Here is a 27,320-nt window from a genome sequence, read left to right as displayed (position 1 = left end):
CCGGGGGTCCCCCTGGGACGGGACGGGGACGTCTCCGAGGCCCCTCCACGACACCTCAGCCTCAGGTCCCCCTTCGGCCGGCACGTGGGGAAAGGCCCCTGGAACCCCCATGCCCCAGCCTGCAGGGAGAATAATATCACCGGAGACGCTGGGCCCAGTGAGGCTTGAGGACTCACCCGCTCCCCCAGCCTGGCCTGGGGCCCCCGTGCCCTTCCCCCTCACCCTCCCGCCGCGCCAGAAGCTGAGGTGCGGAGGAGGCCGGAAGGTGAGATCGCTCCCCAGAAGACTGGAATTCAAGACTAGAGACGCTCCCGCTGCCTCGCCCACTTTGGGCTGGTAAAAGGGCTGCCCTGACCAGAGGCAGAGGGATGGACCAGATGACCTCGGCTTGAGGTCGGGGATGGGGAGGGAGCTCCTGTGCGCCGTCAAAGCCCCCCGCCCCTTCCTGCGGCGGGGCTGCCCGCCCCCCATCCCCTCCTCGCTGCTCTCCCTGCCAGCGACACGGTGGTGAGGAGGGGGCTCCTCACTCTGCCCGCCGGGACCCCGCCGGGACCCCGCTGGCGGCGAGAGGTGCGGGAGAGTCCCAGACAACAGCAGCGGCGGCGGCAGCTGTGCCCGGGGCCCGTGCCAGCCACGGGGGTGGGGGTGGAGGGGCGGGGCGCTAGCGGCAGCCGGGCGCCCCTCCTCCCCGCCTCGGTCTGCACGGGGACCCACTGCTCCCTAAGCCTCGCGCTTCCCACCCCCAAATACCCGACCCTGTCTTCCCCGGGCCCCGGGACCAGCCTGAGTCGGGCGGGGGGCATTTGGGCGCCAGGAGGCTTGGTGGTGGTGGGAGTGGGGGGAGGAGGAGGATGGGACCGACTCCCGGCTCCCTCTTCGACCGCCCCCCTCATCCCCCTGCCCCTCGACTTGAGGGAGGGAAGGAGGAGGCAGGGCCGCAATGGGGAGGGGGGAACCCGTTTAATGGAACCGATTATTTATATATGTACAAAACCAACAGAAAATAGAAATTACAGCTGAACTCACAATTCCCAACCCAGGATCCCCCCCCATCTCCACACCTCCCGGGGCCTCCCCACAGCAGCCGGGGACCCCAGCCTGTGCCCCCCTCGCTTCACGGGACCCAGGCAGGCCCCCGCCCTCCCGGCTCCGGAGGCGGCCGGGGGTCTGCCGGGCGGGCTGTCCGGCAGCGGGAGATTCCAGTGTTGACCCAGGGGTGGGTTAGCGAGCCTAGCGGGGGGTCCCCCGGGGGTCCCCCCGGCCCCCGCTCAGTAGGACACGACACCCGGCTCGCGGGGGCTGGTGAAGAGGACGTCGGCTTTGGCGTTGATGAAGTAGGTGGTGGCCAGGGAGAGCGCCAGGATGACGATGCCCACCACCAGCGTCGTGATCTGCGGGTGGAGACACGTCGGGCCTCCCGTGGACCGACGGGTGGGGGGAAGCCGCTCGGTCCGCTCCCAGCCTGGCGTCCCGGATCGTCACCCTCCCCCCGGCCCCCGGGAACCCAACCCCGGGAGCTTCGGGGCTGGGGGCAGAGGGATGGCCGGATCGAAGTCCAACCGCCCCCTCTATTAACACCCACCCACCCATCTCCACCAAAACCCACCCGCTTACGTCCTAGGGCAGGTCGCCTCCCTCCTGCCTCAGACTCCTGTGGCCTCCCACACCTCCAGGGCCCGTCTTCCTCCTCTCAACCACTCCCCCCGATGCCCCTCCGACCTCTCTGGACTCTCATCTGCACGGATTCCTGGTCCCCACCATGAGCTTCCCCCAAACCCAAGGCTCCTGGCCCCCACTTCCAGCTTCCTCCCCAGTCCAGGGTTCCTAGCTCCCGGCCCCCACCTCGAGGTCGCGTCCGGCCACGAGGAAGATGCGGGCCCGGATGTCCTTCCAGCGGCTCTCTGTCCAGGTGGAGTAGTCCGCGGAGGCCCAGTGCTGCAGCTCGAAGGCGGGGGACACGGCCTTGGACAGGCGCACCGTGGAGCGGACGCAGAGGGGCTCCCGGCCCGACGGTCCCTCGGGGCCCTGCACCCACGCGAACTCGAACAGCTGTGGGGATAAGCCACAGTGACGGGTGGCACGGGGAGAGGACCGGACCGCCCTCCTCGCGGGCCTGCCCCCTCCCTGATAACAACAGCTGTGGTATTTGTTAAGCGCCTACTACGTTCCAGGCACCGGACTAAGCGCCGGAGTGGACACAAGCCAATCGGGTTGGGCGTCGTCCCTGTCCCACGTGGGGCTCACAGTCTCAATCCCCGTTTTCCCGATGAGGTAAGCGAGGGCCAGAGAAGCGAAGCGACTTGCCCCAGGCCAGACGACACACGAGTGGCGGAGCTGGGTTGAGAACTCGGGTCCTTCTGACTCTCGGGCCCGGGCTCTACGCCGGGCTGCTTCTGCTCCGCTCGCCGGCCCGCCCTCCTCCTCCCCCTGCCCCACCGCCGAGTCCCGCTGCCCGCCGGCTCACGTCCTTGTCGGTCCCGGTGCCGTGGCACTGGTCGCGGGTGCGGTTGAGGACGGCGCCCGTCAGGTTGGCCAGGATGTGCTGGACCACGTAGGTGGTGTTGACCGGGCTGTTGACGGCGATGTAGTGCTGCAGCGGACCCCCGCCTGCCGCGACCCACAGGGCCGGAAGCCCGGTTAATGGCGGCAGGGTGGCCGCCGGCCCGCCCTTCCCCCCTCCTCGCCCCGCTCCCCGCCCCGTACCCAGGTAGCCCTGCAGGTCCGGCCGCATCACGGACCGGAACCAGGAATTATTGGCTTGGATCAGGAACCCATACAGGAGGCGAGTCACCTAATAATAACAACGAGAGTATCTGTTGAGCCCTTGCCATGTGTCAGGCGCTGTGCTGAGCGCTGGGGGGGAAACAGGCAAATCGAGTTGGACACGGTCCCCGTCCCTTGTGGGCCTCACGGTTTCAATCCCCATTTTACAGAAGAGGGAACCGAGGCCCGGGGAAGTGAAAGGACTCGCTCAGGGTGGCCGTGCTGGGGTCAGAACCCATGACCGTGACTCCCAGGCCCGGGCTCTAGCCATTTTGCCACGCTGCTTCCTGGCCGGGGGAAGGGGAGGGGCAGAAAGTGAGATGGACGGACGAAGGGACGTGCACCCGCCCGGTCGCACACAGACACACGTGCCCCCCCCGAGAGGATGCACTCACAGTGAGAGGATCGGCTTGGATGGTGTCGTCGTGCTTCTCGCCTCCGGCCAGCCGGTATAGGGTCCGTCCCAGCAGGGTGGCCACATCCGCCAGACTCTGGGGTTGGGGTGGGGAGAGAGACCGGAGAGGTGGGGTCCTCCGGCCCGCCCTCACCCTGGGGTCCACCACACGGCTCCTCCCCCACCTCGCACCTTGGCCGTCTCGGTCACGTGGTTCAAAGCCTCCTCGGGGGTCAGGCTGGGGGGATACTGCAGGCCGATGTTTTCGGGGGTGTCGTAGATGCTCTGGTAGTACCTAGGGGGTAGTGGGGGCAGTTTGAGGGGGAAGGGCCAAGGTCCCCCAACCCCCTCCCTCGGACCTCTGGATTCCCGTGGGGAGTCGGAATGCTGCTCTACTGGTGGCTTCTGGGAGCGTATCCCCTGAGGGACCTGGTCTATGTTGGGGGCGGGAGGTGGGGCACGCTCCCCTCTGCTTTTGGCTAGTGGAAACGTGGCCTCTTGGCCTAGCAGAAAGGGAAGCAGACCCGGGAGTCAGAGAAACTGCGTCCTAACGCCCGCTCTGCCACTTGCCTGCCGGGAGACCTTGGACAAGTCCCTTCGCTTCTCTACGCCTCAGTTTTCTCATCTGCAAAATGTGGACTCGATACCCGGTCTCCCTACCCTGTAGACCGTGAGCCCCGTCTAAGACGGGGACTCCATCCGATCCGACTGCCTTGCGTCTACCCCAGCGCTTAGTACAGAGGCTGACACTCAGTAAGGCTGACATCACAAGTGCCTCAGTCACTACTTCTCTAGACCTCAGCTTCCTCCTCTGTAAAATGGGGATTCGATTCCTGTTCTCCCTCTCCCCTAGACTAGGAGCCCCTTATGAGAGATGGGGCCTCTATCCGGTCTGATTGTCCTGTATAATAATGACCCAATTTGTTAAGCGCTTACTAGGTGCCAAGCACTGTGCTAAGCGCTGGGGTAGATACAAGGTGGGGCTCACAGTCTTAATCCCCCTTTCGCAGATGAGGGAACTGAGGCACAGAGAAGTCAAGTGACTTGCCCAAAGTCACAGAGCTGATGTATGGCAGAGCCGGGATTAGAACCCACAACCTCTGACTCCCAAGCCCGTGCTCTTGCCACGAAGCCATCCTGCTTCTCATGCTGTCATCTACCCCGCCTCTGCCACTTGTCTGCTGTGTGACTTCCGGCAAGCCGCTTAACTTCTCTGTGCCTCAGTTACCTCATCTGTCAAATGGGGATTAAGACTGTGAGCCCCGTGTGGGACAACCTGATTACCTCGTATGTACCCCAGTGCTTAGGGCAGTGCTTAGTACATAGTAAGTGCTTAGCAAATATCACAATTATTATTATTATTACTCCAGCACTCAGTACAGTGCCTAGCAGACAGTACGAACTTCACAAGTGAGAAGCAGCATGGCTCGATGGCAAGAGCACGGGTTGGGGAGCCAGAGGTCGTGGGTTCTAATCCCGGCTCGGCCTCTTGTCGCCTGAGCGACTTTGGGTAAGTCACTTCACTTGTCTGTGCCTCGGCTCCCTCATCTGTAAAACGGGGATTAAGACTGTGAGCTCCACGTGGGCCAACGTCATTACCCGGTATCTACCCCAGCGCTTACAACAGTGGTCGGCACGTAGTGGGCGCTTAACAAATACCGACATTAGAAGCAGCGTGGCTCAGTGGAAAGAGGCCGGGCTTGGGAGTCAGAGGTCATGGGTTCGAATCCCGGCTCCGCCACTCGTCAGCTGTGAGCAAGTCACTTCACTTCTCTGGGCCTCAGTTACCTCATCTGTAAAATGGGGATTAAGATTGTGAGCCCCACGTGGGACAACCTGATCACTTGTATCCTCCCCAGCGCTTAGAAGAGTGCTCTGCACATAGTAAGCGCTTAACAACTACCACCATTATTGTTATTATTATTATTATTATTATTAATAAGGTGTCGGTGGGGCGGGCATACTGCCCTCTGCCGGTGGCTGGCGGCAACGCGGCCCCTTGGGGAGCCGTGGGGGATGCTGCCCTCTGCTGGAGGCTGGCGGGAAGGAAGGTGGCCCCTCAGACAGCTGGGCTGGGGGGGGCCTGTCCCCCCTCGACCCCCGACCCCCGACCCCCGACCCCTCCCCAGGGTTACTGGTTGCGGAAGGCGGCCTGATGGTCGGCGAGGACGACGCCGGAGACGTTGCGGGCGCGGAGGAAGCGCTGCAGGGAGGAGGGCGGCAGGGGCTGCGTGCGTCCGGGCTCCTCCAGGCTGACGTTGGGGACGGTGGCGCCGCTGCTCCGCAGGGCCGAGAGGATCTGTTGCACCTGCGGAGGGGTCGCCGGACCCTCACTGACGCCCGCCCCGGACCCGGATTCCCGGTCCACGGGCCGGGATCCCGAGGGGGGACGCCGGCCACACAGGGTGGTGGGAGGGAGGGCGGGGAGCCGCGGGACCCTCACTGTCGGCAGCCCGCTCCGGATCCGGCTTCCCGGGTGCGGGCCGGGAGGGGATCCTGAGAGGGATGGAGGACCCACGGGGCCGGCGGGGGTGGGGAGGGCCGCTCTAGATCCAGCTTCCCGGGGGGGAAGAGTGGCGGCGGGATCCCAGTTGGGACGGGGGACGCCCGGTGGTGGGCGGGAAGGCGGGACTGCGGTACCTGGTCCCGCACGGAGTCGTTTCTCTGGGACACGGGGTCCGTGTGCATCCACAGCGTGGAGTTCCTCAGGGCTACCTGCGGGGAAGGGGAGGGGGCGGCCGTCAAAGGATGGGGGGGCAGCGCCGGAGAGGGAGGTGGACGGGAGAGGTGGGGGGCCGGGAGGCTGACCTGGCCCAGCTCCACCAGGCTGTGGATGTTGTCCAGGGCCACGGGGAACTTCCCTCGCTCCATGTCGTACACCAGGCGGGAGCTGCCGATGTAATCGAACGTCTCCTGCGGCCGGAAGCGGGGCCGACGCCCGATGGACCGAACCGGGGGAAGGGGAGAGGGCGTGAGTCGGCAGGGCCGGACTGGAGCCACCGGCCCCGAGCCCCCGGGGGCCTCCCAGAGCGGGGCGGGGGACCCGGAGCGCTCACCCCCTGGAAGAAGACGAACAAGACGTTCCTGGGCAGCGTGGGGGCGTCCGGTGCCCGGCTCAGGGCCTCGGCCGCCGCCAGCTGGGTGACGAAGGAGGCGGCGGACCCCTCGGCCCCGGGGGCCACGTTCCAGAAGAAAGAGTGGCTGTCCAGCTGCGGGGCGGAAGAGGGTCAGGGGGGCCGGCCCTTGGAGGTTCCCGCGCCGCCCCCCCGCCCCCGGCCCCCGTGCTTCCCCCCACCCGCGGCCGGACACGCACCCGGGTGGCTGCGATGACCACTCTCTTCCCGGGGTCCAGACGGCCGGAGCCGTTGATGGGCTGGAGGGAGCTCCACACGTTGTAGTCGGTCAGGGGGTCGCACACGACTTCTGGTGCGGGGGGGAGAGGGGTGTCACGTGAAAGCCGGGGGGCTGAGGGGAGCGGGGGGTCCGGTCGTGACCCCAGGAGTCCCCTCGGCCAGCCTCTTGGGGACGCCCCCGCTGACGCCCCCCACGGACGGTGGTCTGGGAGGCAGGTCGGCGGCGGGTGTGGGGTCGGTATTGCGAGTGGGTGGGTGCTGTGTGGATTAACCCCGAAGGCGGTCTGGGTGGGAGATGGGGGTGATGAGCTGGGGACCGGAGTGGGGGCGAAGGGTACGTGGGGGAGGACCTGGGTAAACGCTGACGGCGGCAGAAGGAGCGGGTTGGGGTGGGCAGGGTCGGTGCGGGGGTACCTGGGTTGATGCTGAAGGTGGTCTGGGCGGCGGAGCGTCGCATGCAGGTGACGGTGCTGGTGACGGCGTGCATGTGCGCCGAGAGCTGCATGGCGCACAGCGGGAACACCGGGGCCGACCCGTTCTCCCCGATGTTGTGGGCCCGGTAACACTGCGGGGAAGCCACGGGGAGTCAGGGGGAGACCGGACCAGGGAGGGGCGGGGCCGGGGGAGCAGGGGCCGGGGCCGACCCCCACTTCCCCACATCATACACTCGGTAACGCTGTGGGAAAGCCAAGGGAAGGAGGCGGGGGCCTGAGTCGGGGGGAGGGTGAGAGTGGGGGCGGGACAGGGCTGGGGGGGGCAACGGGCCAGGCCCCATTACTCTGGGACTTGGGGAGGGGCGGGGACGGGAGCCTTGGGGGTCCTGGAGAGCTGGGATGGGTGGTGAGGTGGCGGGGGTCGAGCACCTCCTTCCCGCTCGGACACAAGAGTCCCACGCGGGCAGTTGACGCCTCGTCCGGGACGGGCGCCCGAACCGGCACCCCGTGGAAGGAGGAGACCCCTGGGACCCCCACCGGGGAAGCCCTGGGAAGCCGGGGGGGCCGGGCAGAGCAGGGGGAGGCCCAAGACCAAGCGAGGCGGGGGAGGTCGAGAATCCAGGTGGGCCGAGGGAGCAAGGGCGAGGGGAGGCCAGGGGTCAGGGAGGGCCGAGGCTGTAGGATCTGGGGGAGGTTGGGGGACGGGGTGGACGGCTAGGGGGTCTTGGGGAGTCGGGGTGGGCCGGAGGGCGGGGCAGCTACCTCCTTGATGAGCTGCGTCTCGTTATGGTCCTGGAGCAGGAAGATGGGGAAGGAGAAGTCCTCATAGGCCAGGCCGCTGCCCAGCGGGTTCCACACCGTCCCGTTGCAGTGGGCAAACTGAGGCCCGTAGGAGCCGGAGTAGACGCCTGTGGGCGCCGGGGCAGGAGATCAGCGGCGGACCCCGGCGGGGGGCACCGGGGAGGGGGCGCGGGTCCGCGGCGGACCCCCGTGGGGGGCACCGGGGAGGCCTCACCGAAGCCATCGTTGGGGCAGGGGAGTCCGGGGGAGAAGCCTGCGGCGGGGCGGGGCTGGGCCAGGGCCACGGCCAGGCCGGACACGCGCGAAGATGCCGCCTTTAGCTTCTCCAGGAGCGGCCTGGGAAGGGAGAGGGATTGGAGGTGGGTGGGGGCTCCTCCAGCCTCCCAGGCCCCCCGACCCCCAGGTCACCAGCTCTCCAACAATTACCTGTAAAACAGTTCCCTTTCCAGTCTGCCTTAGCCCCCTCCCCAGTTCCCTGGAGAAGAGCTCCCTCCATCCAGCCTGCCCCAGCCCCTTCCCCAATTACCCGGAGAACAGCTCCTCCTATCCGGCCTGCCCCGGCCCCCTCCCCGGCTACCTGGAAAAGAACCGCCCCCCCGCCCATCCAGCCCATCTCCTCTACAGCCAGTTACCTGGAGGGGAGGCCCTCCCGCCCCCTCCGATTACCTGGTGAAGAGGTCGCCGTCGAGCAGCACCATGTACGGGGGGTGGGGTCCGTCGGCCAAGACCCACTGCAGGTCCTGCTCCTTCTCCAGCACGTGGATCACTCCGGTGTCCCCGCTCAGAGACGCTGCCGGTCGGACACCCCCCGGGGCGCGACTTGCTCAGCTGCCCGCCCTGCTGTGCAACCTCTTTCCGCCCCTCTCCCTCTCTGATCCCGGGGGCCGTCCCCCCCGTCCCCCTCCCTGGGGGCTCTCACCGCACCAGTCCCCACTGGACAGGGCACGGTCCACAGGATGAGGCCGGGGTCCAGTCTGATGCTCCCCTCACCCTCCAGCTCTCCCTGCCCTCTCTAACCCCCCTTCCTGCATCCCTCCCCACTCCTCCCCCCGCAGACCCCGACTCTGACCCGCCCCCTCCCCCTGGACACGAGGGGAGACGGTGGGGTTGTGCGGGGAGGGCAGGGCTGCCGACACCCCTTCGTTCAGCTCCCCAGGGACCCCGGCACCAAGCGAGGTGGGGGGCTCAGCCGTCAAGGGGGACCAGACCCAACCGCCCTCGCTAACCCGGCTCCAATCGGCCCCCTAAAACCCAGGGATATTTGGAGGCGGGCGTCCCCGGGACTGCATCCCATCTGAACTGCGGGCACCCAAGAGGGGTCCCCGGAGGGCACTCACACTGGCAGCCGATCTGATGGGTGGCATTGAGGAGCCGGACGCAGGGGGCCGTCCGGTTCAGGGGAATGTAGATCTTCCTTTCCACCGAGTTTGCCTGGGATGAGCCTGTAGAGGAGGGGGAAAGGGCACATCAGAAAGCCCCCCCATCCTCCCCCACCACCAACAGACCCGGCCTCAGCTTGGGAAGGGCACGGGGAAGCCCTGGTGCCGGGCGGCTCTTAGCGGCGGGCATGCTGTGTGTCCTGGGGCAAGTTGCCGGACCTCTCCGGGCCCTCTTCCTTTCTCCTTGATGATGGTCGGGGGAGGGGTGTTGACCCGAGGCCCACCCTGCTGACCAGAATCATGAGATCCCGGCACTCAATCCATCAAGGAGGCGTCCAAACCACAAGTTCCCCAGTTCGGCCCGGAGGACGGACTGGAGGGTTCACTCCTAGGCCCCTCCACCCAACCCCAAAACACCCTCCATTCTGACTCTAGGCCTTGCTCGGTCCAGACTGGTCCTGAGCCACTGCCCCCCCCCCCCCCCCCCCAGCTCCTCTCCAACAAGTAGGAGATAAAGGCGGTTGATTGAAATCCTAGTCTAACAACAGGGACCGACTGGGCGCCCTCCAAGCTCTTAACTACGTGTCAAGCACTCTAACGGGGCCTGGGGCAGACCCAGGGGGATCAGGTCGGGCCCATCCCTGCTCTTCGTGGAGCTCACAGTCCAGCGGGGAGGGAGGATGGCTGCTTAACCCCCCCCCCCGCCATTATAAAGACGAGAAGACTGAGGCACAGAGCAGTGAATCGACTTGCCCAAGGTCACACAGCAGGAAAGTGGCGGAGCCTGAGCTGGAACTCAGGTCCTCTGAGTCCCAGGGACTGTGTGTGTGTGTGTCTCGCAGGTACCGGACTGTGTTTTGGGGTGGGGGGCTCCCCCATCGCCCCACATCCCGCCCAGGGTGGAAGAGGGGCTGTAGCCCCTTCACCCCCACTCCCCGGGAGATTAACTAATCGATCACAATTCTTATTCATTCAATCAATCGTATTTATTGAGTGCTTACTGTGCGCAGAGCACTGTATCAAGCGCTTGGAAAGTACAATTCGGCAACAGGGACAATCCCTCCCCAACAACGGGCTCACGGTCGAGCGCCATGTGCCAAGCACTGTCCTAAGGGCTGGGGTGGGTCCGAGCTCATCAGGTTGCTCCCGATCTCAATCCCCATTGTGCAGATGAGGGAACTGAGGCCCAGAGAAGGGAAGTGACTCACCCAAGGTCACTCGGCAGACGAGAACCGGGGGTCCGGTTCTCCCACGGTGGGTGGGTGGGGGGAGGCCCCGGCACCGAAACGGTGCATACACTAAGCGCTCAATAAATGGGTGGCTCAGTGGAAAGAGGACAGGCTTGGGAGTCAGAGGTCATGGGTTCGAATCCCGACTCCGCCACTCGTCAGCTGGGTGACTGTGGGCAAGTCACTTCACTTCTCTGGGCCTCAGTTCCCTCCTCTGTAAAAAAGGGGGATGAACTGTGAGCCTCACACGGGACAACCTGATGACCCTGGATCTCCCCCAGCGCTTAGAACAGTGCTTGGCACCTAGTCATTATTACGACTCAGTGGAAAGCGCCCGGGCTTGGGCGTCAGAGGTGGTGGGTTCGAATCCCGGCTCCGCCACTCGTCAGCTGGGGGCCTGTGGGCGACTCACTTCACTTCTCCGGGCCTCAGTGACCTCATCTGCAAAATGGGGATGCAGACGGTGAGCCCCACGGGGGGGAGGGGGACACACCACCTCACCACCTTGCATCCCCCCCAAGCACAGATGTGCTTGGCACCTCGAAGGCGCTTAAGAAATGCCATCGTAATGTTGACGGTGGTATGTGCTAAGCGCCTAGTGTGTGCGGAGCGCCGTTGTAAGCGCTGGGGGAGATGCGGGCTGACGACGGGGAGGACGAGTCCGAGGAAAAAACGGGCTTGGACGAGGGAGGGCAGGCTTCCCGCACCCAGCTCCGGTTTCCCGGGCCTCACCTGCCAGCAGGAGGAGAAAGAGGAGGAGGAGGAGGATTAGGAGGAGGAGCGGGGCTCGCTGCGGGGTCCCCGGGCGGGCCGCCTCAGCCGCCGCCATCTTGCCGCAGCCGCCGCTTCCGCCTCCCCTCGGGCCCCGCCCCCCCGGTCCTCCACGGGCGGGGGGAGCAGGGGCGGGAGGCGCCGCTCTAGGCTCGAGGCCGCCGTCTCGGTGGGCGGAAGTGGGTGCGGCGCGGGCGCTTCCGGTGGCGCTGACGGCGCTGACGTGGAGGCGGCGCGGGGCCGGGACGGGACGGGCAGGGCCGGGGACCCATCGGGACCCATCGGGACCCATCGGGAGCCATCGGGAGGCGGCGGCGGCGGCGGCGGCGGCGGGGGGCCGGAGCCCGGAGCGGGGTCGGGGAGCGGCCATGCTCACCAAGTTCGAAACCAAGAGCGCCAGGGTCAAAGGTCAGAGGGCGGGGGGCGGCCCCTGACACCCCCTCCCCTCCCCTCCCCCATCTTCTCTCCCCGCGCTGATCCCCCTCCTCCTCCTTTCCCCTTCCTCCCCACCCGCCCCCCTGGAATTTTCTTGTCCGTCGACACCCCCGAAATTCATGCATTCAATCGTATTTATTGAGCGCTCACTCTGTGCAGAGCTTGGAATGGACAAATGGGGAACAGATAGAGACGGTCCCTGCCCTTTGACGGTCTGATCTACAGTCTAATCGATCTCCGGGGGTGGAGCCCGACCCCTCCCCATCGCTTGTCCATCAACACCCCCGAAATCTCAGAGCCCCTCCCGACCCCTATTGTTCTTGCCTGTCCGTCTCCCCCGATTAGACCGTAAACCCGTCAAAGGGCAGGGACCGTCTCTATCCGTTGCCGGTTTGTCCATTCCAAGCGCTTAGTACAGTGTTCTGCACACGGTAAGCGCTCGATCAGTACTATTGAATGAATGAATGAATCTGACAAGGAGCCCCCTCCCCCGCCATCTCCCTCCCGCAGGCCTAGCGGCCCCAAGGGTGCCATAGGTCAAAGGTCAAAGTTTGACTCAAGGTCTCCAACCTCCAACAAGGAATCGGAGAAGTCACTCATCTTGCCACTCAGCGTTGGTGTTTGTTGAGCGCTTACTATGTGCAAAGCACTGTTCTAAGCGCTGGGGGGATGCCAGGTGATCAGGTTGTCCCTCACGGGGCTCACAGTCTTCATCCCCATTTTACAGATGAGGGAACTGAGGCCCAGAGAAGTGAAGGGACTTGCCCAAAGTCACACAGCTGACAGGTGGCAGAGCCGGGATTAGAACCCATGACCTCTGACTCCCAAGCCCGGGTTCTTTCCACTGAGCCACACTGCTTCTCGTAAATAAATTGTTCCCTGACCGGGAAGCGGACCCGGGCCGCGGCAGTGAGAGCGCCGAATCCTAGTATTTATTGAGCGCTGTGTGCAGAGCCTTGTGCTAAGCGCTTGGAGCGTACAATTAGGCAACAGATAGAGACAGTCCCTGGCCACGAACGGGCTCACGATCCTCAAAGGCCACCCGGTCCCTGGCCACCGGGCGGAGGGTGGGGCCTCATTGTGCTGTCTGGATCGCGGGCTGGGTGGGTGGGTGGGTCCCCCTGACCCTCCCCACCCCCTCCCGGCCTCACACGTTCTGATTGTGGCAGCTTTGCCAGGAGCAGGGCTCAAGAGTGGAAGGGGAGTCCTTGTCCTTTTCCCGTATTCTCCTTTCAAGCAGTCAGTTCTACTCATTGGGCATTTACTGCGCAGACCACTATACTAAACGTTTGGGAGAGTAGAATATAACAGAGTGGGTAGACAGGCTTTCTACCCACAGTGACAGCACGGCCTAGTGGAAAGAGGAAGGGTCTGGAAACCAAAGGCCCTTCTAGTCCCGGCTCTGCCCCTTGTCTGCTGTGTGACCTTGGGCAAATCACATACTTCCCTGCGCCTCAGTTCTCTTATCTGTAAAGTGGGGATTAAGATTGGTGAGCTTCATGTGGGACGTTGACTGGGTCCGATCTGGTTACCTTAGTCCACGTAGCAGTGCCCGGTACATAATAAGCACATAAATATGAACTAGATCAAAACAGGCCAAACAGTGACTTTCTTCTTTTTAATCCTCCACCCCATCCATCTTTCCTTCCTTCCCTCCCTCTCTATCGATCACCCCGCCGTCAATTCTCCCTCCTTATTCTTCCCACCTACACCTCCCTCTCCTCCTCCACCCTGTCACCTCCTCCATCCGCCTCATCCCCCCCATCATCTCCTCCCCTCCATCCGTCCCCACCCCTGACATCGCCTCCTCCCCACCTTCGGGGCGAAGTGGGGGCCAGCCTAGGCGGCGGGTGGCGGGTGCTCACGGTCCCCCCGCCCGCTCTCCACTCCCCCCTCTCCACAGGGCTCAGCTTCCACCCGAAGCGCCCGTGGATCCTGACCAGTCTGCACAATGGCGTCATCCAGCTGTGGGACTACCGCATGTGCACCCTCATCGACAAGTTCGACGAGCACGATGGTGAGGGGGTGCGGTGCTCAGGGAGTGGGGTGGGGGCGGAGGGGGGAGCGTGGTCCCGCGGGGCCGGGGCCGCGGAAGTCCTAGCCCGCGTCGGCGGCGGGCCCGAGCTCGCCTCCCTTGAGCTGGACCTTGCCCCAAGGGAAGGCAGCTGGGAAGTGTAGTCCTGGAGGGCCCCGGGAGACCCACTGCCGGCTGGAGCTCCCGCGGCCGTCGCTCTCCACCCTCCCCCAAAGTGGCCGTTCGGACCCAGCGGAGGCCGCCGCTGCCCTCGGCCCGGGCGGCGCCGGCCCGGTTCTCACACCCGGGGAAAGCGCCCGGAGCCTCGAATCCGGAAACCCGGGGTCCGGCCCGCTGGGTGACCTCGGGCAGGTCGTCCGATCTCTCTGGGCCTCGGTTTCCTCCTCTTTAAAATGGGGAGGAGAGCCCCTGGATAGGGTGGGGAAGGGTTCCAATCTCATCTCGTACGCCCCGCGGCGCTCAGCTCAATGCTCGGCACGGAGCGAGCGCTTAATCCTCCCTGGAAACCACAGACTGCCTCCCCTATGCCGTTCCCTCCTCAGGACCCGTCCGAGGCATCGATTTCCACAAGCAGCAGCCCCTCTTTGTCTCTGGGGGAGATGACTACAAGATCAAGGTGAGGAGAACGGCCCCCCCCACCACACAGGCACATGCCTGGACCTCCTTCCCGGGTGTAGCAACAGCTGATCAAAGACCGCGTTCCCCACACCTCCCCTTGGAGTTTCCGGGAGATGGCTAAGGCCGCGTCTGGGCTGGGGCGGCGGGAGAGGTGTGGGGGGTCCTCTTGGCCGATGACGGCGTGGCCCCTCCCCTCGGTGGCGTAGGTCTGGAATTACAAACTGCGCCGCTGCCTCTTCACCTTGCTGGGACACCTGGACTACATCCGCACTACCTTCTTCCACCATGTGAGCCCTCCCCCGCCCACTGGTCTTCCTGGAGACACATCCCCCCCCCCCAAATCCCATCCCGGCCCGGGACTCTGGAGGGAGGGAGCTGCCGGCTTTTGGGGAGGGGCAAGGAAGGGGACTCGGTCCAGACTCCTTTCCTGCACGCCTCTCTTCCCTGCCCCCCTCAACTGTATGAGTCCATATGCTGCGAGGCGGAAGGCTGACTCTGATGGCCCCGGCGTGTACCCTCTGGCCCGAGGGCGTTCTGGGAAGCGGGAGGGATCCTGGGAGGCGGTGGGTGGGGCCCCCTCCTGAGAAGCCGGTCTTGGGCTCACCCCCCACCCCCCTTTCCAGGAGTACCCCTGGATCCTGAGCGCGTCCGATGACCAGACCATCCGTGTGTGGAACTGGCAGTCCCGGACCTGCGTCTGGTAGGGCTCCCGCCCCCGGGGAGCTTCCGGTCCCTTCGGGGGCAGGGAGGGGCCGGGCTCGGGCGGGGGCGCGGACCCCGGCTCACCACCTCCTCTCTCCCTCCCTCCTCCGTTGCCAGCGTGCTGACGGGCCACAACCATTACGTCATGTGTGCCCAATTCCACCCCTCCGAGGATCTGGTGGTGTCCGCCAGCCTGGACCAGACCGTGCGGGTCTGGGATATCTCCGGTGAGCCGTGGGGGGCCGCCGGGGCCGGGCGGGGGCTGGGGGGCGAGGACGGAGAGGTGAAGCGACTTGGCCGGGGTCACCTGCCCGGCCGGCGACGGAACCCAGTGTCCCCTGAGCAGGCGGGCGGGGATCCCGGTGCGGGGGAGGGAGGCTCTCGTCGGTCCTCCCCGCCCGCCCGCGGAGTCCCCTGAGTCTCGCCTCCCGGGGTCCGCCCCAGGCCTGAGGAAGAAGAACCTGTCTCCGGGGGCCGTGGAGTCGGACGTGCGCGGCATCACCGGGGTCGATCTGTTCGGGACCACCGACGCCGTGGTCAAACACGTCCTGGAGGTAACCCGCCCGGACCCCCCTCCCGCGCCCCAGCTCCCGGTCGGGCCCCGGCAGAGGGCTGAGCACCCCCGGAGCAGTCGAGGCCTGGGCGGGTGGCCCCTTTCGTCGTCCTCCCCACCTCCTCCCTCCTGCTCCGAGCAAAGCTCCCCCAGCCCTGCGGGCCCTGGCGGTGGGCGGGAGTGGGCAGGAGGCGGGGTTTGGAGCTGGAGGCCGGGGGAGTCCATCCCATTAGCGGCGGCGTCTCCACAGGGCCACGACCGTGGGGTGAACTGGGCGGCCTTCCACCCCACCATGCCGCTGATCGTGTCGGGGGCCGACGACCGGCAGGTGAAGATCTGGCGCATGAACGGTGAGCGGCCGTGCCCGGCTGGGGGACGCCGCGGGGGCACGGGGGAGGGAGGGCGCCGGGCTGACCGGCCCCGTCCTTCTCCCCGCCCCCTCCAGAGTCGAAGGCCTGGGAGGTGGACACGTGCCGCGGCCACTACAACAACGTGTCCTGCGCCGTCTTCCACCCCCGCCAGGAGCTCATCCTCAGCAACTCCGAGGACAAGAGCATCCGCGTCTGGGACATGTCCAAGCGGTGCGAGGCCGTGGCGGGGGGGGGCTGCCGGGCCGGGCACCCCAGGCGGGCGGTCGGGTTGTGTCTGTGTGGTGCCCGGCCCAGAGGATGCCGCGGGAGCACCCCCTTTGGAAACAGAAGACTTCACTTTCTAGCCACCACTCTTTCAAGCTCGCTCTTCCCTCCCTGTCTCTCTCTCTGTCTCTCTGTGTCTCTTCTCCAATCTCTGTGCCACTCTGTCTCTGTGTGTGCGCGTTTGGGGGTCTCTCTCCGGTCCCCCTGACGCTCCTCCTTGTCTCTGACTCGCCCGTTCAGTCCCCGGCCTCTGTCGTTCCCTGTCACCTTTTCCCCCCCCCCGACCCTTCCCCTCTGGGTCCTTTCCTGCCTCCGCCGGCTTCTCCGCTCCCCCCCGAGTCGGTCTCCCCGACTCAGCGTCTCTGACTGTGCGTCTCCGCTTCCCGCCCAGGACCGGAGTCCAGACCTTCCGCCGCGACCATGACCGTTTCTGGGTCCTGGCCGCCCACCCCAACCTCAACCTCTTCGCCGCGGGTGAGGAACCCCCTTCGCCCTCTCCCTCCCCGCGACCGTGTCGTGTGTGGGAGATGGGATGGGTGGGGGCGGCGTGTGCGCGTCCCCGTTTTTCCCTCCTCGACCTCTCTGCCGCGGCCCCCTCCCCTCCGGGCCCCGTCCGGACGAGGTCGGCGAGCCCCCCGCCCACCCTCCGTCCCTCCCGCAGGCCACGACGGCGGCATGATCGTGTTCAAGCTGGAGCGAGAGCGCCCGGCCTACGCCGTGCACGGCAACACGCTGCATTATGTCAAGGACCGCTTCCTGCGCCAGCTGGACTTCAACAGCTCCAAGGACGTGGCCGTCATGCAGCTGAGGAGGTAGGGGGCCAACTCCCAGCATGCCCCGGGCGGTCCCGCCGGGAGGGGGGAGGCGGCGGCGGACGGAGCGGGGAACGGGCCGGCTCCCCGCCGGCTCCCTCCCACGCCTGGCACGGGGAGCCGGGCTCTCGGCCCACGGGCCGCAGCCGCGCGTCTGAAACATTCATGGCATCGGGGGCGGCGGCGGCGGCAGGGGGCCGGTGAGAGGCGGCGGGGCGGTGAGCCCGCCCTCGCGGGCACGGGGGCGGGGACGGGGGGGACGGCGCTGCCGGGGAGAGCTCGGGGCGCCTGGGTCTGGATCCACCTCGCTCTCCCCCGTGCCGCGGTCCCTGCCCCGCTATCCAGGTGCCCCTCTTTATGCCCCTCGTACCCCCGCTCTCCCCCCACCTCCCCTCCTCCCCTCACAGCGGTTCCAAGTTCCCGGTGTTCAACATGTCCTACAACCCGGCCGAGAACGCCGTCCTCCTCTGCACGGTGAGCCCTGCCGGCCCGTGGAGGCGAGAGGGAGGCGGGGGGCCCGTGTGTGCTCTTCTGAGGGGGTCCGGGTGTTCAGAACGTCACACGACCCGGCCGGGAACGCCGCCCCCCCACCCCGCACGGTAAACCCTCCGTCTGTCGGCCGGGTTTGTCGGCTGTGTGTAACGTGCAGCGCGCCGTAGTGAGCGCCTGGGAGAAGGCCACACGAAATAGGGTCGATAGACACATTCCCTGCCTTCAAGGAGCTCGCAGTCTCGTAGGCAAGATGGGCGTAGAACTGCATGACGAGAAGAGAGAAAGTCGTAGACTGGGAAGGTGCGGGTAGATACGTGATTAGGGGTCTGCGTGTCTGGTGGCGGGTCGTGGGGGGTGGTGGGGGCTGGTCCCCATCCCCTCCTTTCTGCTCTGGGTCGGTAGAGTATTGCGGGGGAAGCTTGGCTTGACTTCAGGTCCCCGTGTGTGAGGGGGGTGTCGTGGGGGGTTCTGAGACGGGGGGAGTGGAAAAGGGTGGTCCCAGCCAACGAGGGTCCTTCTAAATCCGATCACCACCAACCATCTTTTCCCACCGGGGGCCCAGACCCCAGGAGAGGCTGGGGTGGGGGGTGGTCTCTGTGGAGTCGGCGAGGGATCAGCCACGTGCTTTCTGTCTCACTTTGGGCCGCCAGGGAGCTGGGGAAGGGCCCCCCCCCCCAAGTCTTGCTCCCCAAAGCCGGGACCCCAGTGCCGGGCGGGCAGAAGGGATCAAAAAACCCAGCGGATGAGGGGCTGGGCCGTGGTCGGAGACCGGGGATCGGTGCGTGGTGGGCGGGGGGGGGGCTTCCTCCTCTCATCCCCCCACCCCGCCCCCTCCGACAGAGAGCCAGCAATCTGGAGAACAGCACCTACGACCTGTACACCATCCCCAAGGACGCCGACTCCCAGAACCCCGACGGTAGGCCGCCCCGCCCCCGGCAGCGACCGCAGCCCCCCGTGAAAAATTCACGTGTGCGTGCGTGCGCGCCCGGGCCGGCCGCGGTCCAGCTCCCGTGGTGGGCGCCGCAGGAGCGCTCCTCCCCCCTCGCCCGCTGGCAGGGCCCGGCCCGGCGTCACCGGGTGCCGCTCGCTGCGGGGGGCCCTGGCTCTCGCCCCTGCCGCCTCACTGATTCACGGCCGCCGCCGCCGTGCCAGGCTGGGCGCGCTGCCCGCGCTCCCCCCCCGCCCCACACACGCTGGGCCGCGGCCCCGCCCGGCTCCCGCTGCTCCCCGCGTGCGTGACGGTGGGAACGCCGGGGCCCAGCTGGGCCCCCCACAGCCCCTCCCAAACCCCGCTCTTCCTCATCCAGCCCTCTCCCCTCGGAACGGCCCCCCGCCCCCCAACCACCACACGTCGGGCAGGAGCGGGATGAGGCGGGTGGGGAGCCGGGGTCCCTTCCGCCAACTCTGGGTTGTCTGTTGGGGGGCGGGTGGAGAGGGTGTCTGTGAGGCCCCCGTGGTCACCCTCTCTTTCGTCTGCGCCCCCACCCCCGAGCCGCCGAGTTGGATCGCTCCGTTGGAAGCTTCTCCCCCCGGCAAAAAATCAAGCAGCCGGGAAGGGGGGAGGGAAAAGACGGTGGGGAGGGAGGGAGGGAGGGGGCGTGATCAGCCTGCCCCGTGGCCGGCGGCTCCCCGCCCCGTCCCGTCCGCCCCTCTGACGTCCATTTCAGCCTCCCCCCTTCACCCCTCGGGGTGGCATTTGCATGTTAAAGCGGTGGAGCAGCTGCAGACTGGGCAGGAGGGAGGAACAGGGGGAGGGGACACCGTCTCCACGCTGCCCCGCGGTGGGGGAAGGGGCCGCTCTGTCTCCCCGGGATCAGGCTCGCCGGCTCCTCGTGCCCACCTGGTCAGGAATGGGGGGGGAAGCGGGGGAGGAGCGAGAAGGGGGCGTCTCCCCCTCCCATCGCCCCGGGTTACAGCTGGACCGGCGAGGGAGCAGCTGGGCGGCGCGGCCGGCCCGGAGCCTCCCCGCACCGCCCCCCGGTGCCCCTGCTGGAGCTTCACCGCCCCCCCCCCCGGCCCCTCCCCCATCCCCCGGTCTCCCCCACAGCCCCGGAAGGCAAGCGCTCCTCGGGGCTGACGGCCATCTGGGTGGCCCGCAACCGCTTCGCCGTCCTGGACCGCATGCACTCGGTGAGGGCGAGACACCCCCGGTTGGGGGGCGGGAGGGTGGACGGGCGGTTCTGCCCGGGATCGTCCCCATCCCCACCCCCAACCATCTCTTCCGCTCCCCTCCCCTACGTGGAGGCCAGACCCCCGCCCCCCGGCTCGGTGGGACGGACGCTCCCGTCCTCTTCCGGCCCGTTCACCCCCACCGGCCCCGGGATTCTAGAGCGGTGGGGGGTGGGCTGGGGGCCGCGGACCCCCCGACCGCCCCCCCCCCCCCCCCCCAAATGCCCTTGGCCCAGATCCTGATCAAGAACCTGAAGAATGAGATCACCAAGAAGGTGCAGGTGCCCAACTGCGACGAGATCTTCTACGCGGGCACGGGCAACCTGCTCTTGCGCGACGCCGACGCCATCACGCTCTTCGACGTGCAGCAGAAACGGTGCCCGCCGCGGGAGGGGGCGGTGGGGGACGCGGCGGGTGGGGCGCCCGGGCCCGCGGCGGAGACCCACCGCCCCCGCAACCCCCGCTCACGGCCCCCCGCTCGGCGGCCCCCCACAGCACCCTGGCATCGGTCAAGATCGCCAAAGTGAAGTACGTCATCTGGTCGGCCGACATGACCCACGTGGCCCTGCTGGCCAAGCACGGTGAGATGCGGGGGTCCCGGTCCCCTCACCCCCCACCCCTGGCCCCGACCCCCCCGGCGGGAGCGGCGCGGCTCACCGGCGCCCCTCGCCCACAGCCATCATGATCTGCAACCGGAAGCTGGAGTCGCTCTGCAGCATCCACGAGAACATCCGCGTTAAGAGCGGCGCCTGGGACGAGAGCGGGGTCTTCATCTACACCACCAGCAACCACATCAAATACGCCGTCACCACCGGGTGAGGCCCCCCGGGGGGCAGGGCCGGGGGGGACGGAGGGGACGGCGTGGGAGGGGAGGCGGGGGAGGCGCTCCCGGCGCTGACACCGGCCGCCCCCAGGGACCACGGCATCATCCGCACCCTGGACCTGCCCATCTACGTGACGCGGGTCAAGGGCAACAACGTCTACTGCCTGGACCGCGAGTGCCGGCCCCGCGTCCTCACCATCGACCCCACCGAGTTCAAGTTCAAGCTGGCCCTCATCAACCGGAAGTACGACGAGGTGCGTGAGGCGGGGCCCCTGGGGGAGGGCGGGGCCGGGGGGCCGCAGGGGGGACGGCAGGGGCGTCCGAAGGGACCGGTGCGGGGCTGACCGGCCCGTCCCCCGCCCGGCAGGTGCTGCACATGGTCCGCCACGCCAAGCTGGTGGGGCAGTCGATCATCGCCTACCTTCAGAAGAAGGGCTACCCCGAGGTGGCGTTGCACTTCGTCAAGGACGAGAAGACCCGCTTCAGCCTGGCCCTCGAGTGCGGCAACATCGAGGTGCGGGAGCGGGGGCCGGCCGTCTGCCCCCCCACGCGCGCACACGCTCACACACGCTTGTCTTTTCCTCCCGTTCTTCCGTCCCTCCATCTTTCCCTCCTTCCGTCTATCCATCCATCCTAACCTCCTTTTTTCCTTCGGCCGTCATCCGTCTTTCCCTCTTTTTCTCCTCTCTCTGTCCACCCATCTGTCCGTTCATCTTTCCTTCCCTTCTTCCGGCCCTCCGTTCATCCATCCTTCCCTCCTTCCATTCGTCTGCCTTTCCCTCCGTCTGTATATCCTTCTCTCTTTCCATCAGTTCCTCCATCCATCCGTCCTTCCATCCTTTCTTACTTCCTTTCCTCCTTACGTCCATCCACCGGTCTCTCCTTCCACCGTGCCCCTCCATCCATCTGTCCGTCCATCCTTTCCTCCTTCTGTCCGTCCGCTCATCCCTCTGTCCATCAGCCCTCCCCTCTTTCTGTCTGCCTGTCCCTCGTCCATCTTTCCCTCCGTCCATCTCTCGTGCCCTTCTTGCCTCCCTCGCTCTTCCCCTCAATCCCTTCTTCCTTCCCTCTCTCCTTACCTTCCCCCCCTTTCCTCCTCCTCCTTTCCGTCCTTCCTTCCCTCCTCCTATTTCTCCATACATCCTCCCCTCCTGACCATCCCCCTGTTCCCTCCATCCGTCCCCTGAACTCCCGAGCGGGGCCGACGTAGGCGACGGCTCCCGCGGGCCTCCCCTCGCGGTGCGGAGGCGGGGTTGGGGACAAGGGGCGGGTGGTCCCCCGGGAGCCTCTGGGGTCCGGACCTCCCCTGACGGTCCCCGGGGGGCTCCCCCGGACCTCGCAGATCGCCCTGGAAGCGGCCAAGGCCCTGGACGACAAGAGCTGCTGGGAGAAGCTGGGCGAGGTGGCCCTGCTGCAGGGGAACCACCAGATCGTGGAGATGTGTTACCAGCGCACCAAGAGCTTCGACAAGCTCTCCTTCCTCTACCTGCTCACCGGAAACCTGGACAAGCTCCGCAAGATGATGAAGATCGGTGGGGCCCCGGGGCGGCCGGCGGGGAGGGGCGGGGGGCCGGGGGGACCGGGGCCCGAGCCGCCGTGACCCCCGGTCCCCCCCCGCACAGCCGAGATCCGCAAGGACATGAGCGGCCACTACCAGAACGCCCTGTACCTGGGGGACGTGGTGGAACGCGTGCGGGTCCTCCGCAGCTGCGGCCAGAGTGAGTGTTCCCGGGCTGCCCCGCCCCACCGTCCCCTCACCCTCCCACCCCCTCCCGACTCCCCGCCTCCTCCCTGTGGGCACCGGGCCCTCCCCCCGGGCGCAGCTCAGGGCAGGTTGTCCCGGCGGCCGGGCTCCCCTCGTCCACCGGGCCCCGGGGTGGGGTCAAGTCGAGGGCAGAGAAAGTTGACGCCCCTTCCCCACCCACCTCTTCCACTCTGTCACTCGGGGAAGGGGAGGCTTTGGGGAGGGGGGGGATCCTTGCGGACGATCCCTCCTCCCCCGCGTTGCCCCCGCAGAGTCCCTGGCCTATCTGACGGCCGCCACGCACGGCCTGGACGAGGAGGCCGAGAGCCTGAGGGAGACGTTCGACCTGGAGAAGGAGGCGGTGAGACGCGGGGCGGCCCCACCTTCTTTTCCCCGATTCCTGGTTGGGGGGCGGGAAGGCCTCCCCTTCCCCCTCATCCTCTGTTCCTGACGACCCCCTCCCTCAGATCCCGGACATCGACCCCAACGCCAAGCTGCTGCAGCCGCCCGCCCCCATCATGCCGCTGGACACCAACTGGCCCCTGCTGACCGTGTCCAAGGGCTTCTTCGAGGGCACCATCGCCAGCAAGGGTGAGGAGCCGGGGCCGCGGCCTTCCCCGCAGAGACCCGGGGCCCCCACCCCGGCTCCCCCGGCCCGCTCCCTGGGGCCCAGGGGCGGGTAGTGACGGGAGGGATTCGGGTCGGACCCGAGGCTTGGGCGACCCCCGAGGGCCGGTGTGGGAGGGGAGGCGGGAGACCGCAGGGGATGAGCCGGCGTCACCCCGGACGCAGGGAAGACCGGCGCCCTGGCCGCCGACATGGACCTGGACGCGGTGGGCACCGAGGGCTGGGGAGAGGACGCCGAGCTGCAGCTGGACGAAGGTGGGCGACCCTCCGGGCGGGGGGCGGCAGCGGCCGGGACCGCGGGGGCGGGCTGGGACTCTCCCGGATCCTCACGTCTCCGGCCCCTCGCCAGACGGTTTCGTGGAGACGGCGGAGGGCTTCGGGGACGAGTCCGGTGCCAGGGGCCAGGAGGAAGGAGGCGGCTGGGACGTGGAGGAGGACCTGGACCTCCCGCCCGAGCTGGTATACGGCGCGCGCCTTGAGACCCCCAGCCCCACCCCGCCCCTGACCCGTAGACCGAATCGTCCCTCGGGTCTCGGGAGCCGAGACCCCACCCCTCCCCGGGGCTTCTGGGCTCCTCCTTCCCTCACCCAAGGAGGCTGGTGGGGAGGGGGCGCGGGGATGGGCGAGGGTGGTAGCCGCGTTGTCACTTCCCCAGGACGTGGCCCCAGGGGCGTCGGGAAGCGGCGAGGATGGCTTCTTCGTGCCCCCGACCAAGGGCACCAGCCCCACCCAGGTACGCGGGGGACCCCCCCCCCCCCCCCCCCCCCCCCCCCGCTCCTGACAAGACCCCCGACCGGGAGGCGGACGGAGGGCCAGGCGGGCGGAGGAGACGGGAGCGGGGAAGGGGAGCCCCTTGACGTGAACCGGGGCGGGGTCTCGGGGTCCCCCCAGATCTGGTGCAACAACTCGCAGCTGCCCGTCGACCACATCCTGGCCGGCTCCTTCGAGACAGCCATGCGGGTGAGTCTCCCCCAGCCCCGCGGTGGTCGCCGATCTCCACCCCCACACGGTGGCCCGACTCGTCGCGACGCGTCCCTGCCGTCTCCGGACACCCTGACCGTCTCTCTTCCTCTCCGGCGGGGGTCCCCCTCCCCCGGCTCTCCCCGCCGACGCCCATCAGCCGGCGTGTCCTCCTCCCGCAGCTCCTGCACGACCAGGTGGGGGTGACCCAGTTCGGCCCCTACAAGCAGCTGTTCCTGCAGACCTTCGCCCGCGGCCGCAGCACCTACCAGGCCCTGCCCTGCCTGCCCGCCGCCTACGGCCACCCGCACCGCAACTGGTGAGCCCCCTCCCCGCCCCACAGCGGGTCGGAAGCGGTCTTTCTCGCGGGGAGAGGGGGCGTCGCCGTCCCCATTTGGCAGAGGAGGAGACCGAGGCCCAGAGAGCTTTGGTGACCTACCCCAGGTGGCACGGCCGGGGACGGGGCGGGGACTTGAACCCGGCTCTCCGGACTCCCAGAGCTGGGCGCTCTCCGCCAGGCCACCCTCCCTTCCCGCTCCTACCCGGTCGTCCCCGGGCCCGCCTCCCGTCCGTCCGTCCGTCCGTCCCGGGAGCGGGGTGGGGGGCCGGAGCCCGCCCCCCCCAACCGCCGGGTCCCCGCAGGAAGGAGGCGGGGCCTAAGGGCGGCCTGCCGGCCGTGGGGCTGAAGCTGAACGACCTGATCCAGCGGCTGCAGGTGTGCTACCAGCTGACCACGGCCGGCAAGTTCGAGGAGGCCGTGGACCGGTTCCGCTCGGTCCTGCTGAGCGTGCCGCTCCTCGTGGTCGACAGCAAGCAGGAGATCGCCGAGGTGAGGCCGGGCCCACCCCACCCCCGTCCCCCCGGGGGGCGGCGGGGCCGGGCCCCCCCTCGGGGCCGCGTCCCCTGACCCCCGCCGCCCCGCCCCCCAGGCCCAGCAGCTGATCGCCATCTGCCGTGAGTACATCGTGGGGCTGAGCATGGAGCTCGAGCGCAAGAGGTTGCCCAAGGACAGCCTGGAGCAGCAGAAACGCATCTGCGAGGTGAGACCCCGGCCCGGCGCCCCCTCCTCTTCTGAGAAGCCGTCACTCATTCATTCGGTTGCATTTATCGAGCGCCTACTGTGTGCAGAGCACCGTACTGAGCGCCTGGGAGGGTACGGGACAACAATAAGCAGACACGTTCCTTGCCCGCAACGGGAAGCAGCGCGACGTAGTGGCTAGAGCCCGGGCCTGGGGGGTCAGAAGGACCTGGATTCTGATCCCGCCTCTGCCGTCGGTCTGCTGCGTGACCTTAGCCAATTCACTTGACTTCTCCCTGCCTCAGTCACCTCCTCTGTAAAATGGGATGAAAACGAGGGACGAGGGACTGGGTCCGACCTAATTTGCTTGCGTCCACCCCAGCGCTCAGTGCAGTGCCTGGCTCATGGTAAAGGCTAAGCAAGGACTACTACTATTCTTCCGTCACAGAGGGCCGGGGGGCTGGCGGGCTGACCCCATCCCGTGTCTCTCTCCCCCCCCATCCCGTGTCGCCCCCGCAGATGGCGGCCTACTTCACGCACTCCAGCCTGCAGCCCGTGCACATGGTCCTGGTCCTCCGCACGGCCCTCAACCTCTTCTTCAAGCTGAAGAACTTCAAGACAGCGGCCGCCTTCGCCCGCCGCCTGCTGGAGCTGGGGCCCAAGCCCGAGGTGGCCCAGCAGGTGGGTCCGGAGCGGGGGCGGGGGCCCCGGCGCGCCCCCACACCCCATCCCCTCAACCGATCGTAGTTGTTGAGCGCTTAGCGTGCGCAGAGCACCGTACTGAGTGCCTGGGAGAGTACAATGCAACAATAGACAGACACGTTCCCTGCCCACAAGAGTTGGGGGACGGACGTTAATAGAAATCAGTAAATGGCCGATAGGGACATAAATGGTGCCGGGCTGGGAGGGGGGGGAATGAAAAAAGGAAGCAAGTCAGGGCGACGCAGAAGGGAGCGGGAGAAGAAGAAAGGGGGGCTTAGTCAGGGAAGACCTCTCGGAGGAGGTGGGCCTTCAATAAGGCTTTGAAGTTGGGGAAAGTAATGGTCTGCCATAGCAGCATGACCTAGTGGGTAGAGCACAGGCTTGGGAGTCATTCAGTAGTATTTATTGAGCGCTTACTATGTGCAGAGCACTGTACTAAGCGCTTGGAATGAACAAGTCGGCAACAGACAGAGACGGTCCCTGCCGTTTGACGGGCTTACGGTCTGATGGGGGGAGACGGACGGACGAGAACAATGGCAATGAAAGAATAATAATAATAATAATAATAATGTTGGTATTTGTTAAGCGCTTACTATGTGCCGAGCACTGTTCTAAGCGCTGGGGTAGACATAGGGGAATCAGGTTGTCCCACGTGGGGCTCACAGTCTTAATCCCCATTTTACAGATGAGGGAACTGAGGCACAGAGAAGTTAAGTGACTTGCCCACAGTCACACAGCCGACAAGTGGCAGAGCTGGGATTCGAACTCATGAGCCCTGACTCCAAAGCCCGTGCTCTTTCCACTGAGCCACGCTGCTTCTCCATGGTCTCCATGCTTCTCCTTGAAGAAGGTCATGGCTTCTAATCCCGGCCCCGCCACTTGTCCGCTACGTGACCTCGGGCGAGTCACTTCACTGGGCCTCAGTTACGCCATCTGCAAAATGGGGATCGAGACCGTGAGCCCCCTCGGGACGGAGACCGACCCGATTTGCTGGTATCCACCCCAGCTCTCGGTACGGTGCTTGGCCCGTGGTTAGCGCTTAAGCGTCACGATCATCATGTGAGGGAGGGAGGGCGTTCCGGGCCCGAGGCAGGACGTGGGCAGGGGGTCAGCGAGGAGATGGGTAAGACGGAGGTCCAGCGAGCGGGTCGGCATTAGAGGAGCGCGGCGTACGGAGTCGGGGAGGGCAGCAGGGCGGGGTAGGAGGGTGGGAGGTGACGGAGCCCTTTATCGGGCAGACCCGCAAGATCCTGTCGGCCTGCGAGAAGAACCCGACGGACGCCTGCCAGCTGAGCTACGACGCGCACAACCCCTTCGACATCTGCGCCGCCTCCTACCGACCCCTCTACCGGGGCAAGCCCGTGGAGAAGTGCCCCCTCAGCGGCGCCTGCTACAGCCCCGAGTTCCGGGGGCAGATCTGCCGCGTCACCACGGTCAGTCCTTCCGGCCCCGGGGCCGTCCGGGTCCCTCCCGCCCCGTCCCCGCCGCGCTGACCGCCTCCCTCTCCCCCCTCCAGGTGACGGAGATCGGCAAAGACGTGATGGGGCTGAGGATCAGCCCCCTGCAGTTCCGCTGAGGCCCCGGCCCCGACCCCTCCGCCGCCCGCCCTGGGATCAAGTAGTCCCCGAGCTCGCTCCCTCCCTCCCTCCCTCCGGCCGCCCCCCTCTCCTCCTCCGCTCCGGCCGACGCGGGGGCCCGGCCTCCTCCCTTCCCCTCCCCCGTATGCACCCCACCTGGGTGGGTCAATAAAGCTAGTTTGCCCCCCCAGAGCTGGCTGCGGCCTCGCGTTTCCCCCGTGTCTGTCGCACGCACCCACCAACCCACAACACGCCCCGCGCTGGGGCAGGCGGGCGACCCCGGGGACCTCGGTT

At 67.0% G+C, this 27,320-nt stretch overlaps 2 protein-coding genes across 3 annotated transcripts; one reads left to right on the top strand and one right to left on the bottom strand.

Annotated features, from left to right (window-relative positions):
• Nucleotides 1-939: 939 nt before the first annotated feature.
• NCSTN (nicastrin) lies at nt 940-11,202 on the bottom strand. Of its 2 annotated transcripts, none has more exons than XM_029055997.2 (17): nt 11,086-11,202; nt 9,083-9,187; nt 8,412-8,535; nt 7,960-8,081; nt 7,707-7,852; nt 6,925-7,075; nt 6,471-6,580; nt 6,214-6,366; nt 5,966-6,070; nt 5,798-5,872; nt 5,293-5,465; nt 3,350-3,452; nt 3,159-3,254; nt 2,704-2,791; nt 2,465-2,607; nt 1,843-2,049; nt 940-1,391 (listed from the first exon to the last, which is right to left on the bottom strand). In XM_029055997.2, exons 1-17 carry the CDS (start codon nt 11,180-11,182, stop codon nt 1,269-1,271), a joined length of 2,121 nt encoding a protein of 706 aa, XP_028911830.1. In that variant the 5' UTR covers nt 11,183-11,202; the 3' UTR covers nt 940-1,268. The 2 variants fall into 2 exon arrangements, with proteins under 2 accessions (XP_028911830.1, XP_028911831.1); XM_029055998.2 differs by having other exon boundaries at nt 6,471-6,577.
• Nucleotides 11,203-11,426: 224 nt separating this feature from the next.
• Nucleotides 11,427-27,105, top strand: COPA (COPI coat complex subunit alpha). The gene is made up of 33 exons (XM_029055596.1): nt 11,427-11,532; nt 13,463-13,576; nt 14,137-14,210; nt 14,419-14,499; nt 14,836-14,912; nt 15,032-15,141; nt 15,359-15,468; nt 15,718-15,817; nt 15,913-16,048; nt 16,494-16,576; nt 16,764-16,914; nt 17,322-17,388; nt 18,247-18,322; nt 19,454-19,536; nt 19,812-19,951; nt 20,071-20,156; nt 20,252-20,390; nt 20,490-20,652; nt 20,766-20,912; nt 21,741-21,930; nt 22,021-22,116; nt 22,415-22,503; nt 22,610-22,733; nt 22,935-23,024; nt 23,119-23,228; nt 23,425-23,502; nt 23,661-23,729; nt 23,912-24,048; nt 24,372-24,558; nt 24,659-24,769; nt 25,267-25,428; nt 26,688-26,882; nt 26,966-27,105. The coding sequence occupies exons 1-33, from the start codon at nt 11,493-11,495 to the stop codon at nt 27,023-27,025; spliced, it is 3,675 nt and encodes a 1,224-aa protein (XP_028911429.1). The 5' UTR covers nt 11,427-11,492; the 3' UTR covers nt 27,026-27,105.
• The last annotated feature ends 215 nt before the right edge of the window (nt 27,106-27,320 follow it).

This window comes from Ornithorhynchus anatinus, chromosome X5, assembly GCF_004115215.2.
Source record: "Ornithorhynchus anatinus isolate Pmale09 chromosome X5, mOrnAna1.pri.v4, whole genome shotgun sequence".
In the NCBI taxonomy this organism is placed as follows: Eukaryota; Metazoa; Chordata; class Mammalia; order Monotremata; family Ornithorhynchidae; genus Ornithorhynchus; species Ornithorhynchus anatinus.
The sequence above is the reverse complement of the archived record's forward strand: the minus strand, read 5'-3'. Positions and strand labels throughout refer to the sequence as shown.

Coding starts and splice junctions, on each gene's coding strand:
- COPA (XM_029055596.1), top strand. CDS start 11,493: ATGCTCACCAAGTTCGAAACCAAGAGCGCCAGGGTCAAAG. Junction 22,117..22,414: donor CCTCCGCAGCTGCGGCCAGA/GTGAGTGTTCCC, acceptor TTGCCCCCGCAG/AGTCCCTGGCCTATCTGACG. Junction 24,049..24,371: donor GGCCACCCGCACCGCAACTG/GTGAGCCCCCTC, acceptor GGGTCCCCGCAG/GAAGGAGGCGGGGCCTAAGG.
- NCSTN (XM_029055997.2), bottom strand. CDS start 11,182: ATGGCGGCGGCTGAGGCGGCCCGCCCGGGGACCCCGCAGCGAGCCCCG. Junction 2,792..3,158: donor TCCAAGCCGATCCTCTCACT/GTGAGTGCATCC, acceptor TGTTATTATTAG/GTGACTCGCCTCCTGTATGG. Junction 2,050..2,464: donor GCACCGGGACCGACAAGGAC/GTGAGCCGGCGG, acceptor TTATCCCCACAG/CTGTTCGAGTTCGCGTGGGT.